Below are 15237 nucleotides of genomic sequence, written 5' to 3'. Positions count from 1 at the left end.
TCTTGTTAATAGACCACGAATATGACGCTTTCAGCTGGTATCCTAATCGGTAGAAAGATGCAACAACCCTGTATTCATAGTTGTGTTTTTAGAAACTCTAAAGAATAGACGCGTATCTTTTGATCTATGTGTCATGCAGGGTTAACGGAAATCATATTTTGACGAGAATGAAAGAACATATATAGTTGCAGTCCATCTAAAACATATTGTTTCGAACGTGAGAATTCACAAAAGTAGGAAAAATTTGAAAAATTGAAAAACTTTTTGCAGATAAAATAATTAGTAACTTGAAAGCGCCTCATCATAGGTTGTGTCCTCGTATCAAAACAAAAATATTCACCTTTATCCAATTCGAAAAAAAAACAGAGTCATTTCGACGGTGTCTCCAGTGACCTATGAATGGAGACCATCTGCCAGTTGGGCTGTTTTTCAAATGTTTGACATTCTTGCAAATGAGAATCTGCCGCCTCCATTCCCAAAGTCACAAATCAACCAATTCACCATTCTCCTCTGACCTCTTTTATTCCGAGCACAATAAAAAAACATAATAATTTCCAAGCCATGAAACGGGTCTTTCGAGAAAAGTCGGGAAAGCTCTCATTACGGACTATAACGCTGAAGCGACTTAGATACGGCGCTCGAAGGGTGGATTTTCATTTTTACTGGATAACCCGCTCTCGCGCTTTTCTAGAAAAGATATTTAAACCCTCGGAAAATCCTTTGAATTTTCTCTCAGCGTGGCGTCTAGCAACGCGTGAAAGGAACTTTGTCGGGATGCCGAATGATGTATGCGAGAGATATAGGATATATATTTTATGAAGTCGGTGATCCTAAGTGAAAACGAGAGAGCTTTCAGTTTTACGGAATTTTTTATATCTTCATGATAAACTGACTTGAAATCTTTTTGTTACATTTAAAGTTTTCTTTCATCAAGATCACTAACTATGGAATTGGTCGCGGCGGTAGTGCGCCCGACTCACGATCGGAAGACCGTGGGTTCGATTCCTGCCTCGACCACATATTTTTCTCCAGAGAATTTATCTGGTTGAAGCTGGCATGATTCTGCAACCGTCTTAGGAATCACACGTTAAAAGGTAAGACTTCGTTAGTCCTTAGCTCGCACAAGTTTCTAAACTTCTGAGAGTTGTCGTTCGTATGGGGGCGACAGCTGATTAACCGAAAAACAGATTTTGAACAGATTTAAACAGATCAATAGATAAAATGCAGGTGGCGTTAAATAAACTTACATGTTTTGCTATTCATTCAATTATCGGAGACATCGTGGGTTCTGTTGACTCAAATACAGATTATAATAGGGGAATTAAGTATTAATATCCCTCGAGTATCGAAAAAATTGAAATATTTTTAGACCCATTTTAGGCACCCATCAATTCTCTTCTGAAGCTGCATATCTATAGATAGTTCAAGATTGTCATGGTTACTCTGTAGCTTCGACTCATATCTCGAGTATAGTGGATTCCTTCCCCATCTATCTAGTTTTCACGAATGAATTATCTCTAGCCACCTTATCATATGTTTCACTGTAAAAGCTCCGTCATTTTTATTATAGAGTAAATAATGAACACATGTCACTCTTATCAATTAGGACCTGGGTATTATTGTTTGAATATTATTCAATATTTCACTGGAAATAAGGCGCAGCAAATTTTTTGCAAACAGTCCCAATTTGCACTTCAAAGTTGACCCTGTATTGGGGGTTGCTTCAACCGTAGGAATGGGTGCCACCTCTCCTCGAGGGTGAAAAATGTTTCAATAAAAATTAGTTCGAGAATGGATGAAGTTTTTCCTGAAAGTTTTAGATTCATTCGTTAGTGAAAGTGTCAAATTTTCAACCAATAATCCCACCCTTTCAGACGGTATTTCGAATTACTCAACAAGTATTTTATAAAATAATTAATTCTTAGTAAAAATTTAGCCTATAAAAAAAGAATGGTAGGTTTATAGTGGTTGTAGACCTAATACAAATGGAGCAGCAGTTGAAAGTTTCAACGCGAAGTAACCAAAAATCAATGAATATTACTGGAATTTTTTCCCAACACCAAACCTCTTGAAGATGATCACTTGGTGATCGAAACACGTTTCGAGATGTTAAAATAACGGTTTGGTGTTGGGAAAAAACTCCAGTAATATTCATTACTACTACAAAAGTTCCAAATAATCGATCACAAGTACAAACATTAATGAATTTCTCTGAGCAACTCACCGAAACATTCTCAAAATGCTTCAAAAAAGCTTCACTTCAGTTTTTCATAAAAGTCAAAACTGAATGAGTTATAAGAAACACATGTTGGTTCCTAAAGTTTTCGACAATATATGTCTGTTTTAAATATGAAAGTAATCCTCTAAATACGACCCCAATTATTTATTTATGTACTCAAAATAACTCAAAAACTATTCATTGCAGCAATGTAGCTGTGTTTTGCATATCGTTAGCTGTTTTTGAGTTATTTTTGAAGACACCTCTAGACCACCTTTTTCAAAACTGAGCAATTTATACCAATACATTTTAAGGGCTTATTACATAATTAAAGTGATTTGCAAAGTGGTTATGATTATTTTCATTCGGGTTGGTAATTAGGAGTTTATTAGAAAAATTAATTGTTCTTTGGATAGTTTGAAATTGAAATATTAAATAAAAGGTAAAAATGACACTTTTCCCAATGACCAGAACTGTAATACTTTTCTCGATACGCCTTTCACCAATCAAGTTGGCGTCTTCAGGAGATGAAGAAGTCTTTTTATGAAAAATATGATTGAATTAGTATTGACGAAAAAATTATTGACTAAACTAATTACCATCATTCATTGGAAGTTAATAAAGAAAAAGATGAACAATATTATCTAAAATTTGAGTTTCCCTACTTTCCTTTCCATTTTGACGTGATTTTAGGTTAGAAAATAGGTAGATATATCCATTATTAAACCGATGAATAAACGAGCAAGCAACGCGGCAAAAATTCTAGTAAATATTCAGAGGAAATTCATTATCGATCTTGCATTCCACTGACGCCGTGCCTGCCGTACCGGATTATAATTCTCGTGAAAATATTCCGGGAAAAAACTTTCCGCAATACCTATCACCCGCCAAAGCGATATCAAACTACACATACTACATTTTTCAGCAGAAACAAAAAACTACTTCATATACGAATAACATGTATGAAGGGAAAACAAAAAGAGACACCGACACAACGTATTCGGTGTTATTCAATTAAAAACTTTCAGCATTTCAAATATGGTCTTCTTTATGAAAGATGAATGTTCTTAAACTGATCAATGTGTATACATCGTGAATAGACTCGGTTGGAGGAAAAAAAATCCACACGCGACCCAACTATCGAGTCTGTTGGAAGCCAAAAAAACTTTAGTATATTGCCAATTATTTTCGTAAAAGAGAACCAACACGGAAAGGCGTTATAATGATACCACGATTCAGTTCCTTCAGCCATTGTATTGGAACGAGCTCAAGGAAAATAGAAAATCGATCGGCAGACTCACAGAATGTTTGATACTACTGGCAAGTAGATAAAAAACATAAAAAACGGAGATGTATTGGGAGAGTTGTCAAAAAACAAACAATCCTTCACTGAAAGTGTAACGAACGAAATTAAATCCTTGGATGATAATCAACACGTACTGAATTACTGTTATAACCTATTTTTATTTTATTTTTTTCTCATTAGTGGGCTATGCTTGAAGACTGGCAATAAACAAATCTAAAGAAATGAACTTTAATCGTTGAAGCCAGTGACGAGTGGTTAATGAGCCCGAAATCGGTCTGCAAGTGTGCCCGTTCCAAAATTGAAGGTCGACTCTTTCAGTTGTATTGCCAGTTGCATATGCAAAAAATTTTCTGTGAAGATTCCTGCACTGATGCCTGTCGGATATAATCCAACGCCCTTTGTGGTAATAGCCTCCTGGCTACTCTCCTGAGTAGTTGTTTTCTGATAGGCGTCAGTCCATTCAACCTATTGTGTAGGTATATCGAGACTGGCTTGAACGTTCAAAGTTCATTTATTTAGATTTACCTATTTTTATGGTGTCCAACTTTACAGACTAGTTTTCATCTGAGTTTTTGTAGTATTGCCATGGTTTACGTCAACTGTTTAGATCCTTCCTACGAGTAATTTTTAGTTTCCTATCGAATATAATACAATAATTTTTCTATTTATTGAAAATTTCCAATTTTATTTGACGGTTATTTCAGCTGTGACTAATACAAGTTTTTTTCTCAAAATAGTCTCATAATACACCTCTTTTCACTATAATGTTTGTAAGAATTATATCCACTATAATTCTCTATGCTATGCCTTACAATTTATGTTTTATCTCTTGGTAACTTTCTCACATATGGAACAGAGCACACATCTTTGCCATTTCTCAAACGTTCCAACCTTTTTTATCAAATACTGAAAATATTTGTTCGATTGATGACCTATTCATTTTGAAGAAATTCATATCAAATAAGAAAATAACTTGTCTAATTTCTACTAAGATTTTTATTCCGTTACGGTTTAAACCATACCCAAATGAACTGGCGCATTTTGACAAACAAATCTCTGAATATACACTAGTATTATAGTTAATGTCCTTCGGGTACCTGCAATAGGTACCTGAAATGACAAAAATCAATATATCTGAAAACCCAAAACAATAATTATTTAACTTCTATAACATATCAATATTACTTGTGATGCATTGTTTGGAACCTTTGTTGCAGTAATGAATATTACTGAAGTTTTTGTTCCCCAACACCAAACCGTTATTTTAACACATCGACATGTGTTTCGATCACCAAGTGATCATCTTCAAGATGAAGACCAAAGTAACTGACTATTTATCCATAAACACTTGTAGATTGCTCCAAATACCAATGGATCCTAAACTAGTTGCCAAAATCCACAAATTCCAATTTGTTGAGAATGGCATAGTTCTAGTTGATCGTCGAGGATTTTCAAATTGGGATTTTTATACAATTTGAATGGGTGATTGGAAAAAGGATAACGTTCCAGATATATAGCGAAACAAGGTGACATAGCCAATTTATGAATACTTCTATCTGCTGAGCGCAAAAACGATAAAATCGCTGGTCGCCTTAGTGCAAAAACATTGACTGGAAAACACTGTTGACTGGCAAAAAAAAAATTATTAGGGAATGTTATCGTTTATTCATGCAATGAAAAACACGTGTCGTAGTCTGGAACAGCTGATTATCAGTTTGCTTTGCAATTTCGTCGATTAAAGAGTGTTTGTTGTCCATGTTGTCACATGGAAAAAATAGCTGTATTTTTACAGTTAATAATATGTAGTTTTTCACAAAAAACGGGAATTACGATGTGATGGGGAGGGAGAGTGGGGGAACCCATTGTTTGACCACATGTCCGTTACTGTCACGCCACCTGCGTCAGTGTGCAAAGTTGTGTCGCTGTGAGTGCATCGGTTCGCCTGTGAGATTTTTTTTTTTTAGTAAAACAACTTTTTTTACATTTTGGCAAAAACGTAATGGCAGATTATCGAGAACAACGCGCGGCTGTGAAATTTGGGTTTCCTGTTGGGGAAATCGGCCGCGGAAACTATTGTAATGCTCAAGACTGCTTATGGGGATGCTGCCTTAAGTAAAACCAGAGTTTACGATTGGTTTTCATGTTTTAGAAATGTAGAAATGTCTATTGAAGACCAAGACCAACTTCGTTCAGGACGCCCCTCAACGTCAAGAACTGATGAAAACGTCGTGTTGTGTACGCGGAGTTTGTTTCCCCGGGTCAAACTGTCAACCAGAAGTTCTACTTGGAGGTTTTGAAAAGACTGAGGGAGAGTATCCGGAAGAAAAGGGCAGACCTTTGGCGCACAGGCGACTGGTTCTTCCATCATTACAACGCGTCGGCCCACACCGCCCTTTCCGTGAAGAAATTTTTGACAAAAAACGCCATGACAGCGATTGTCCACCCCTTATACTCACCGGATTTAGTCCCTTGTGACTTTTTTCTGTTCCCCAGACTCAAGAGGAATATGAATACGCAAAATTCATGAATACAAGTTCATATTACGCAGTAACTTTTCATTTTCCCCGTACATTACACTTCAAATAACTCTTTACTGATTCAACTTTTTTCATTTTTCAGACTTTGAAAAGGTAATATACAAAAAAAAACGGTAAAAAATTTTGTGTCCTCCACAAAAATGTATTTTGATTAAACATAACAAAATGACAACAATTTTTCTCTTGCTTTCCTTTCCCGATTTTTGAAAAATTCTTGTCGATGAAACTTAAGTTACCTCTTGAAATATCTAGGCATATCTGATGTGATACGAAAGAGGTAAAATGGCATCTTCGTGGAACACCATATTTGAAATGTTATCAATGATTTCAAACGAAACAAAGTAACAAAAAATTATTTTCACCCCTTCGATATCGTTATTTTTAATTAAAATCACCGGAGATGGCCGCCGACAGCCGCCCCTGGAGCATCAGTATCAGTCGCCGGAAAGGGCGCGTACGCACCACACCCCCGCTGAATGTTCCCGAAGGTGCGGCGGCAGCAAAGGGTGCAGCGGCTATCTGGGACACGGGGGCGGTCGGCGGCGGTCCCTGGAAGCGACGGCGGCACGCAAAATCGCGTGCGCTCGTCTTCTTGCTCATTAACGGAAGACCCTCTCTACTTAATCAACATGTGCGAGTCGACACGATGTGCAAGAATGTAGCAATAGAAAAAACTTTGGATACGCACCGTTTTGATCAACTGAAGCTTTAAAAGTGTCTAATAGAATAAAAACTTCAAAAAGCCAAATTGAGATTAGTGAATACAATATTAATGATATTTCATAATACCAAAAGATGGAAATATTCAGTTCAGGTTGAGTCTTGTTTGAAAATCATCAGTGTTATTATTAGATTGACTGGTGCCTCAGATAAAAAATATAGTATTTAGTTTTTCGTTATTCACTCAAAAAATATTTATATTTAAGCAATTTAGAAAAAATATCGTTAAATGGGATAAAAGGTATAAATAATTGGCCTATGAATTTTAAACTTCGTCCTTTTGATATATCTAAAAATTGTTGATAATTTTTTTTTCAATTGATATTTGGCTGTCTGTTTTCACGCTAAACAATGGCAGTTATTAACATAGGATATGATTTTTTTTACGTAATTTGTTTTAAACAAAAAGAGATATTCAATATTTTTGAAAATTTTTGTTTGCTATTTTGTTGTCTAGAGATAATTATGATTAAAAAAAAGTTCATTTTAATTTTTAATTGTTTAAAATCGATTTTTTTATATTTCGTTTGTTTAATCAATTAGTTTAGAAATAATTTTGCTTTTAAAAATCATAATTTACATTAGATTTATATAATAATCATAATATTAACCAACGTTATATTTTTTTTCTAAAGCAGAAAAAATTCTAAAAACAGCTAGGTATATATAAAAAAGTGCCATACATTTGTTTCAGTTTTCTTATACCTCCTTATACCTGTTATATAATAAATAAAAAAAAATTCATGGCACTTTTTTATTTATAGCTGTTTTTATAAGTTTTTCTGCTTCAGAAAAAAATATGACGTTGGTCAATATTTGTTTGTAACAAATTGTTCAACTAAAAAAATTTTTGCCAAACTATTTAAAAGTGTAAATTATGATTTTTAGAAGCAAAATTATTTCTTAACAAATTATTTAAACAATCGAATTATAAGAAAATCGATTCAAACATTTAAAAATTAAAATTAAGAAAAAAAAAATCATAATTATCTCTAGACAACAAAATAGCAAAAAATTTTTTTTCAAAAATATTGAGTTTCTCTATTTGTTCAAAACAATTTAATGAACAAATTTCGTAAAAAATTCATATCTTATGTTAATAACTGCCATTGTTTAATGTGAAAACAGACATAGCTAAATATCAATTGAAAAAAAAATGTTTATCAACAATTTTTACATATTTCATTTTGCAATAGTTATAAAAAATCATAACTAACAAATAAATACATTTTTATGAACTTTTATCGCAGGATCGTATGAAGACTGGTGACTGGTGCAAAAGGGCTCCACGAAGTTTAAAATTTATAGGCCAATTATTTATACCTTTTATCCCATTATTTATGCCAACGGAGATTGGGAAAAAATTTGTTAGTTAACAATTGAATAACTTTTTAAAAAATGGTGATAAAACTTTTTTCTACGGGACTCGATTCATTCAAGTGTTAAGAAGATACTAGATTTTTTCAAACTTTTAAAATGACATTTTATGTGACAAAAAAATTATTTCTTTTGATAAACTATTTAGCGGTAGCGCGCGCATGCCGCAACAGCCGCGCGGAACCCTATTTTCAACGTCAAATTAAAATTATAAATAATGGAGATGGAGTTTCGGGAGTCGGAACTTTTTTATAAGAAATTTCCTCCTCTTTAACGAGCTTTTTTCAAAAATGCTTAAATATTATTATTTTTTGAGTTACTAACGAAAAACTAAATACCATTTTTTTTAATCTTATTTTGTTAATAACAATTGTAATTTTTTATCTGCACCAAAATCCTTCAAAAACATTTTTCTAGAGGTGATTCCGAATCGAATGAGCTATCACTCATATTTTTAGGACTTTCTTCTCTATTTTTCATGTTTTTGAACTTGTTGATTAGACTATGACTTTCGAAACATTTCTTTGTAAAATTCTTCTTGTCAATGATGTCATCATATCTGCGTTCACAGATGTTACACGATAAAAGCGTACTCATCGAGATGAAAGACGTCTATTGATGTATTTCCGGGCGTGACTTGTTTCCATTTGTTTGTGAGATCTGATAACGCCAACGATAATGGATCAGTATTTCAGAACTGTGTTATGAATCATTCAAGATTGTGTTTTGTTCTGAAAACGAAATAAATATCGAAAATTACAGACATCCAAGTCTGAAGTGTGTATGTTTACCTAATAATGATTAGTGCTTCATACCATTATTGTGTAACTTTCTCATTATAAGAAGAATTTGTCTGATCATGGTACTACAAATTCATAAATTATTATTTTTGCCGAAGCATTATGCAACTCTTATTAGGTAGCAAACTATTGAATAAGTTATCAGGTCAGTGAAAGTCCCTACAAAAAAACATCAATTGATGTAATGCACATACATTAAAATTGTTAAATATTTTTCAATAAAATATCCTAGCCCTACATTTATATATCGTTTGGTATCTAATATTTGCATACAAATGAATTAGTTGTTTTCTGGAATGAATATACTTCAACGAAAATATCTAAAAATTGTTATTAGGTTGGTCAAATGGAAACGAGAGTGTCAGAACACATTGGTGACGTACAGCCTTCGTTAAGCAGATGAGGTCTAAATACCATATTGAACAATGGATAAGAGAAATTATCAATAAAGAGTATTTAATGAGTTCTGGATTCCTAATTCTTTGTTATACAAAAAATGTACGAAACAATTATAATTTCGGCGTTAACAGGAAATACATTTCAAATATCTTTCACTCCGACAAGTGTGATGAAAACTGACGTCAATTTGAAGTCTTTTTTAATAACCCCAATCAGGCTAGATATCTTCGAAAATAATATTTTCAACAGAAAACGGACATTTTTTTATATATTATAGAATAACTTTTAGTTAATTTCTAACCAAACTGATTTCAAAATAGTAATAATGATATTAGGAAAAATTAACAGGGGTGTTTTCAACACAAAAAAAACATTTTTCGGCTGTTCAATGCGATAAACTGAAACAAACAAGTACAATATCGTGTCAAAGCATACTATTCGGCCTCGTATCTGAACAAAAGTCACAAAATATTTGGTTTGGTCCCCAACACATACACGCCCCAAGAGTGATAACCGAATAATTAATTTACCTATTAATTAAATTGCCACGTCCACGCGAACGGCAAATGCGTTCCCGACACAACCGCTTCAATCGACGATGAACTTTTAAATAATGAAACCCTATCAAGGCCATGAATAATGAAACGAAAGGGAGGTGGACGGGTTTTAGTTTTCTCTAGTTGATGAAGCTCATCGGCAAATATTCACGGCATGGAAATGTTGATAAGATCGATTTTAACATTTGCGGAAAAAAATACAACCGAAATGTTTTTATTTGAAAGTGAACTTAAAGATTTCGATGAGCCAACAATTCCAAAATGTCTTTGAATAAGTCATTTGATGATAATGCTACATACTATAAAAAAAATCAAGAGACATTTGAATTTAACTTTTCAGGAGAACACATTTCTATACAAAGATCAACCTCTTCGTAACCAAAGCCTCACCATGACAACCCACATGTCAAAAAAATGAATATAATAGTCGAGAGGCAAGAGGCAAGAGCTCTTTCAATCCTGTATCCAATCTTGTAACTTTTTGACATTACAACGATGAATTGCATTCAATCAAGAACTACAAAGTAAAACTGAAGAGAAAATCTATCTAGTTGGCTGTGTCTCGTAAACTTTTGATTTCAACCACTGGAGTCAAATCGGGGATTTGGATGGCCATTCTGTAGAAGCTCTCCTACCAGCAAAGTTATTATCTAGGAACCGTGGTTCTTGCAGATTTTTTATGTTCGTTGTACAAACCCACTATTTCAATCTGATATTGAAGTATGTAAACCATCTATTATAAAATAAATGATAATAAACGAAATGATAACTCGAAGTTTAAACTGGGCATTTTGCCTATTTGAACAAAGAATGTTCCTATTTCTGTCATTTTCATCAGTCATTGAATAGTGATTAGTTTGTGGGTGTTCAGGTTCAACCTTTAGTTTGGAATCGAATAAAATCTACCCTGTACAAAAATTACATGACTCGTTCAAGTAAGAGAATCTCGAATTTTCAAATTTTATAACTGAATTATGAACCCCAAGTAGAAATGACATCTCCCGTTACTAGCTCACCTTTTTGGACAAAAATCTATTTATATGCGAAACTCCAAACTTTCGACATATGGCCTTGAGTCGCATGAAGAACTAACTCTGTTAAAACTAGACTAGAATTAGGTTCAAAGTATGTCGTTCAGGACATAAAAGTCACGTTATTAGGTTAGATTTCAAAGAGCACGTAGAAGTATTTTCTTTTGTGAATTTAACGTCACCCATACATTGAGTTTTCATTTACCACGCCTGAAAAAAAAATTGAATTAAATTCATTAATACATCACAAACTTTATGTGATATAAAAGCTAATCGCAAGATTTACGTATTTTATAAAAAATATTTTTCATCTTAGAATTTTATTCAAATTAGTCAAGATCATATTACATATTTATCAGTTTGTACAAAAAACAATTTGATTCAGCGTACCACTTTTTCTAGTATCTAAATTCTCATTTGATACGTTATAATTTCAATGATACAAGAGAAGAAATTATTTCGCCACGACGAACTGGCGAATTCGCCAAAACGGATCAACCAAGCTTCATTCGCCATTTATTGGAATAAAAACATCAAAAATATTTATTGAATCCGCGAATCGACATGCAGATGTCGTAAGATGTTGAAATGTGAAAAAAATTAGAGTAGTTATAAGTAGTTAATGGAAGTTGAATTTCACTTTTGTTATTCATATCAATAATTAAAAGTACATAGAAAATATTCTGAATATTTATTGTTATATTTTTTGTGGGATATCTAGAAAGACTGACACCACAACTTATTGATCTGCAAGCTTTTTTATATGAATGAAAAGCTGCCAAAAGCCAAGAAAAAATTTCGGGTACACGGTACAAAAACCTTAAAAATACGTCAGAATTATTATGACGAAAGGAAAATACTGATTTTCTTTAGTTGGCCATATTTGGGGAATTATGGAGATATGCTAGAAAACTGCAAATTTGAAAAAAATAAACTTAAAAATATTGAAATATTGAAAAGATACAAAGTCCAATAAACCGAATGAGACACTCTCAAGTACTCACAAAATGAGCTTTGAATCAATTCACATCTGTCATTATGATATAATTTTGTTTCTAGACTCAACAAATATCAATATAGAACGTTTATCAATTATTTCTCAGAAACATTCTTAAAATAACCTGTTTCGTAGGAGGGTCCTAATCCGATAAATTGAAAAAAAAGCTGAACCAAAAAAGCCTCACCCAGATTTAATAACTCACACAAGATTGAACAACAACCCTGTCAAACAATCAAGCAACCCAACCCTCGAAGAATTCGCATCAATCAAATCAATTTCCAATTTAGTAGTTGAGCTGTCGAAAGTCCAATCTAAAAAAATTAATGAATCTCTCGCAACATTGGATAACACGTGCAATGGGGTGATGGAAACACATATGGTTGAAATCTGTTTTACTGTTAACTAGCTGTCGCCGCTGCCTTACAAACTACAACTATCAGGAGCCGAAACATGTGGATTAACGAGGTCTTACCTCCAATCGTGGGATTCCTAGCACGTTTATATTCGATTTCTTCAGTTTGTATCCAAAATTTGCATTCAAGAGTTTTTCGTTTTCTATGATTTATTGGAAAAGTAGGGACCCAAAGGAAAGTTTTTCTAAATCATGTTCATGCGAATGATTTGTTAGTCATGTTTTTTGTTGGACGAATCGTTGTAGGTGTGGATGTTCGTTATCATATAAATATTTCAAAGTAAATGAAAAAACTAACTTGTGCTGAGTTTTGCTTTCCTTTAGAAGAAAACAATTCATTAATAATAGATATAATAAAATTGCCTTGTAAATCCTATCCGAAACGTAAACGGAAAAATAATAGTTTTTCGTCGAGTATACTGATCCCTCACCCATTCAACTTTTTCATGTGTACATTGTAACAAAGACGTAACTCATTCTTGAAATATAACTCAAAATTGTTTGTATTACAGAAAGTGGTGATTAGAAGAATGCATGCATATTTAAAATTCTTAGCACCCCAAAGAAGTGGAACTTTGTTAGGTTAAACAAGGTTAATATTTACTCAATTTTTACTGTTCAATTCACTGCACCAATGTCAATAAGCTTCAGAGATTAAACTGCCTATCGTGCAGATATACCCACTGCGCCAATTTGTCTCATAATAGTCTGTTCATTTTCACCATACATTCGGTATAAAAACAACCTCACTCAACATGGATATTTTTATTTAGTGAATCATTTAGACACCCATTCTGGTGTATTAATCGTTTTACAGATCAGACACCCACTAAGAGTGAATTTGATTACGTAATTTAATGGTTGGGCGTGAGATTTGATGTGTCTCAAAAAATCTATATGACTTGACAGCGACTAAAAAAGGTTGTCGAGCATGGCGAGCCAGATGCTAAGCTGATCTGTTGTCGACTTTTACAAGTGATACTTAACTCTTACTTAAAGCACAGTTGGGGATCTTTCCCATTTTACTTTATGCTTTTTCATTACCCTTGATTAGTGTATACTTTATAGTCGTTCATTTACATCATAACGATGGAACTATTATTTTTACGGATGGAGAAAATTACTTGACACCAAAATTTGATCAAACTCTGACTCACCTGTACATCGAAGTTGTGCTGCTGCTGCTGCAAAACTGCGCTGTCCACCTGGTGCGGCTGTGGAGGAGGCTGCGCGTACTGGTGCTGCTGCTCGTAAGGATTGTTGCCCGCCTGCTGTTGTTGTTGCTGCTGTTGCTGCTGCTGTTGCTCGGCGGCGAAGTGTTCGAATTGCTGGTTCACCGATTCGGCCAGCGTGACGCCTAGATGCGGGGCCAAGTGATGGCCGGGAAGATGGTGCAGGTGGTGCGGTTGTAGCTGCTGCTCTTGCGGTTGCTGCTGCTGTTGGTGCTGTTTGAGGACGGCGAGCGCGGTGGCTTGGTCCAAGGTTATACCGCCGTTCTTGTTGAGCTCCTCCTCGGCGGGGGAGGGTTGACGGCTGCCTGGCGTCCGACTGCAAAGGAAACTATCTCATAATGTAGACACGATCGATCAAGATATAATTTTTCAAATAATAATAACTTTGAAAGAAATTATTGGTTTTATAGGCAGCATATCACAATGAATTTCATTTAAAACGCGTTTTGCTATATGGTAGCTTCATCAGTTATTGGTACCATCAGTGTATGTTGGTTTTTATATGAATTTGGCACAGAAAAATGTAAGCATTAGGAACCATATGAATCTGTAGAGCTTTAAAGACGATTTTGCAGTCATGCACGCCTTCACTTCAGCAGCGTGTGGGAAGTGTCCCCACACATTGCATATGATGGAAAGGATTGTACAAATACGCGATAAGGGTAGAGTTGAACAATTTACGATAGTTTTCTTATTAGTCAGTGGGCTATGCTTGAAGACTGGCAGTAAACAAATCTAAAGATATGAACTTTAAACGTTCAAGACAGTCTTGAATATACCTACACAGTAGGTTGAAAGCCTATCAGAAAACAACTACTCCCCTGGCTAATACCACGGAGGGCGTTGGATTATATCCGACAGGCGTCAGTCCGTTCAACCCACTTTGTAGGTATATTCGAGACTGGCTTGAACGTTTAAAGTTCATTTCTTTAGATTTGTTTACTGTCAATCTTCAAGCATAGCCCACTGACTAATAAGAAAGTTTTTTCTCCTTATTCAGAGGAATCGGGCAAATTACGGATATGCAGTTGGTTAGTACTTCGTCCACTAGATGGAGTGGCATTTTGTTGTTCGCTCCAACTTAGGAAGAGGAATGAAATACTCTGAAAGAATTCTGATTTTCAATAATGGAATATCATTGACTTCAGGTCGATGATGGCCACTATCTTGCACTGATGAGTGGCTAATAAGCCCGAAACCGGTCTGCAAGTGTACCCGTTCCAAAATTGAAGGTCGACTCTTTCAGTTGTATTGCCAATTGCATATGCAGGAAATTTTCTGTGGAGATTCCCGCACTGACGCCTGTCGAATATAATCCAACGCCATCAGTCCATTCAACCTACTGTGTAGGTATATTCGAGACTGGCTTGAACGTTTAAAGTTCATTTATTTAGATTAATTTACGATAGTATGCGTATTAGGAGATGCAGTCTTTTGCATTTGTTATCTATGAGTTATTGTTAATTTACTGTTAACAAAAAATCAGAAATCAGTTATGTAAGATATAATTTGAGTTATCCGTCACAAAGAATCTGAATTGTGTCTCTGCGTTGACTATCTACATTTGGTGACTGTGGTGGTTTCTGGGCTATACCAGATATAGAGACTGGACTATGCAGACAATATAGTCATCTCAGTCCAGGACAAA

General features: G+C 34.4%; 1 protein-coding gene across 9 annotated transcripts in view; it reads right to left on the bottom strand.

Moving 5' to 3' along the window:
• The window catches only part of LOC111517713 (maternal protein pumilio), a 402140-nt gene that overhangs the window by 191124 nt on the left and 195779 nt on the right, over positions 1 to 15237 (bottom strand). For 7 of the 9 annotated variants that reach the window (XM_074175054.1, XM_074175059.1, XM_074175055.1 and 4 more), the window contains one exon: positions 13515 to 13917. In XM_074175054.1, the coding sequence (XP_074031155.1) occupies positions 13515 to 13917 (403 nt within the window). The remainder of the gene's footprint in view (positions 1 to 13514; positions 13918 to 15237) is intronic. The other 2 variants (XM_074175057.1, XM_074175058.1) reach the window with 1 other exon arrangement.

This window comes from Leptinotarsa decemlineata, unplaced genomic scaffold (genome assembly GCF_025532065.1).
Source record: "Leptinotarsa decemlineata unplaced genomic scaffold, Ldec_3_MD MMD2_tig00000882_RagTag_RagTag, whole genome shotgun sequence".
Classification (NCBI taxonomy): domain Eukaryota; kingdom Metazoa; phylum Arthropoda; class Insecta; order Coleoptera; family Chrysomelidae; genus Leptinotarsa; species Leptinotarsa decemlineata.
Note: the sequence above shows the minus strand (reverse complement) of the source record. Positions and strands in the feature narration are given on the sequence as shown.